This window comes from Olea europaea, chromosome 20, assembly GCF_002742605.1.
Source record: "Olea europaea var. sylvestris chromosome 20, O_europaea_v1, whole genome shotgun sequence".
Classification (NCBI taxonomy): Eukaryota; Viridiplantae; Streptophyta; class Magnoliopsida; order Lamiales; family Oleaceae; genus Olea; species Olea europaea.
Genome location: NC_036256.1, coordinates 13,857,254 through 13,859,564, shown reverse-complemented (window position 1 = coordinate 13,859,564; position 2,311 = coordinate 13,857,254). Strand labels below are relative to the sequence as shown.

At 48.0% G+C, this 2,311-nt stretch overlaps 1 protein-coding gene across 1 annotated transcript; it reads right to left on the bottom strand.

The window, feature by feature from the left end:
• Positions 1-49: 49 nt before the first annotated feature.
• On the bottom strand, positions 50-952 carry LOC111369090. The gene has a single exon (XM_022990574.1). The coding sequence runs from the start codon at positions 950-952 to the stop codon at positions 50-52; it is 903 nt and encodes a 300-aa protein (XP_022846342.1).
• Positions 953-2,311: the final 1,359 nt, after the last annotated feature.

Sequence of the window (2,311 nt, the reverse complement as noted above, 5' to 3'; positions counted from 1 at the left end):
GGTGACGTCAAGATCCCGACCAATCGTCACCTTCTTATCATGCTCGAGCTCAATTTCCATCAATCCTCGAGATTTGCATGACGTCGTTATTTATTTCCCGAACACTGGCAACATAGCATTGTCTGGCAGCTGTCTGGTCTCCACGGACAACCCCAACGCCATTACTTGTTGGAAACTTCATGGCTAGGTGGAAGGTGGACACAATGGCTTTAATCTTGTTGAGGAGTGGTCTTCCCAGAATTGCGTTATAGGCCATTGAGACACGTACCACTTGAAAAGATGTCATCTCCATAACCTGCTTCTGGCCAGAACCCAAAGTTAGTGGAAGCTCGACGACACCCTCTGGAGTGATGACTCCTCCCCCAAACCCCTGAAGAGGAGTTTTAACCGCTTTGAGTTGGTGAGATGAGATTCCCATTTTGGCAAAAGCTTCTTGGGAAAGTATATTGGCCGCACTCCCGTCATCAACCAAGATCCTCTTTACTTCAAAATTGGCCAAAATTGCTGAGATTACCAAGGCATCATCATGTGGGAGTGATACGCCTTCTAAGTCTTCGGTCCCAAAAGTAATATTCTCCAGCTTTCCATGGGGCATCCCAGAGGCCAAGGCATATCGTCGGGCATATTGTTTTCTTCCACTGTTGGAGTCTCCTCCCGAGGCAATACCTCCAATGATGATATTGATGGTTCCAGCAGTGGTTTGACCATCCCTTTTTGCCTCAGGGACTTTTTCCCTGCCACGATCGTTCCTCGGCCGTTTGTCGTTACCGACGTAGGAACTCAAGAGTTCTCTTTTAATAAGGGCTTCAATCTCCCGTTGCCGGGCCTTACAGTTCTCCGTGTTATGCCCATGATCCCGATGGAACTCACAGTACTTGTTCATGTCCCTGGATTCGGGTGGTGACCTCATTCTGACAGGCCACTTCAATTCCTTCATATCCTTGATCTCCATCAATATATTGGTTTTTGACGTATTTAAACGTGTGAACGGCGTCGGGGGAACCTCTTGCCTCTATTTTTTTCGTTGTTGTTCTTCACGGGGGTTTGGATCATGCTGTCTCTTATGCTCGACCCTGTCATAGGATGGTCAAACCTTTCTCGGGTTCAGCGTTTCCTCCATATTTATGTACTTCTCAGCTCGGGTAAGAAGCTCGGTGACTGTCTTCGACGGAGTTTTGGATAAAGACATCTTGAAAGCCTCGCACTTTATGGCATATGTGAGGGCAGAAACTGCTGCAGTTATGTGTAGGTCGGGAATCTGAAGTCTTTCCTTGTTGAACCTGGTCATGAAGTCACGTAGGGTCTCATTTTGCCCTTGTCTAAGTTGCATGAGGGAAGCTGCTGTCTTCCTGATGCGTTTGCTGCTTGCGAAGAAAGCGGAGAACTTGTCCGCCAAATCCGAGAATGAGGCTATGGAGTTGGCCGAGGTCACATGTGGTATACCCGAGGCCCCTGCTCCGCCATTGTCAGGGGCATGTGTTTGAGCTCGAGCTCGAGCATCAGCCATAAAACCCCCCTGGGGTGCTGGTGTAGGTGACGAATGCGAACTTCTTTGACTTAGCAGCTGAGTCAGTGTGGCGTCCTGTTGTCTGAGCTCTTCAAAGGCTCCAGCAGTGACGACTACCGGCTGGGGCTCTGGCACTTCTGATGATTCCTCTTGAGGAATAGGGATATCCTCAGGAGGGGATTGGTTTGGAGCGGATGAGCTTGCTGGTGGAAGACCTGAACGTGTGTTCACCATGGCTTTTGGTAGCGTTTCCCACAGACGGCGCCAATGATGCTACCAAAAATCGTACCTGTAGATTTTCCGAGCTTGATGACGGATGTGGAGCACGAACGTGATCTTCCGATACCTGAAACAAAGGCAACGAGTTGTGTTCTCGTCGCCCCTCCGATGCTTAAGTCAGAAAGAGAAATATATGCGTGAGGCTATGTGCTGAAGAACAATGTAAAACGTACCTGAATAATGGCCCAAGGTTCTGTTTTTATAGGAGTAGGTAGTGTACTCCTAGTAGGATTGTGTTGGTTGGATGTTTTTATCCAAGGGAATTTCTATTATAAAGAGTGTCCTACTTGTAATGGAATTGTTTGACAAGTGGTGTTAGGGTTGATGTAGAATCCTTGGGTGTTTAGATTTGTTAGTTAGGTACCCAGGTCTTAGGAGGCATGTTGGTGGTGTATGTCTCGAGGACTATTCTCGAGGACATTGAGGGAATGTAAACGTGTCCTCGAGGTATCTCGAGGACTACAATATCTCGAGGACTTAGGTGACCCCGAGGACCGAAGAAGAGAAATGAGGTGGGGTATAGAT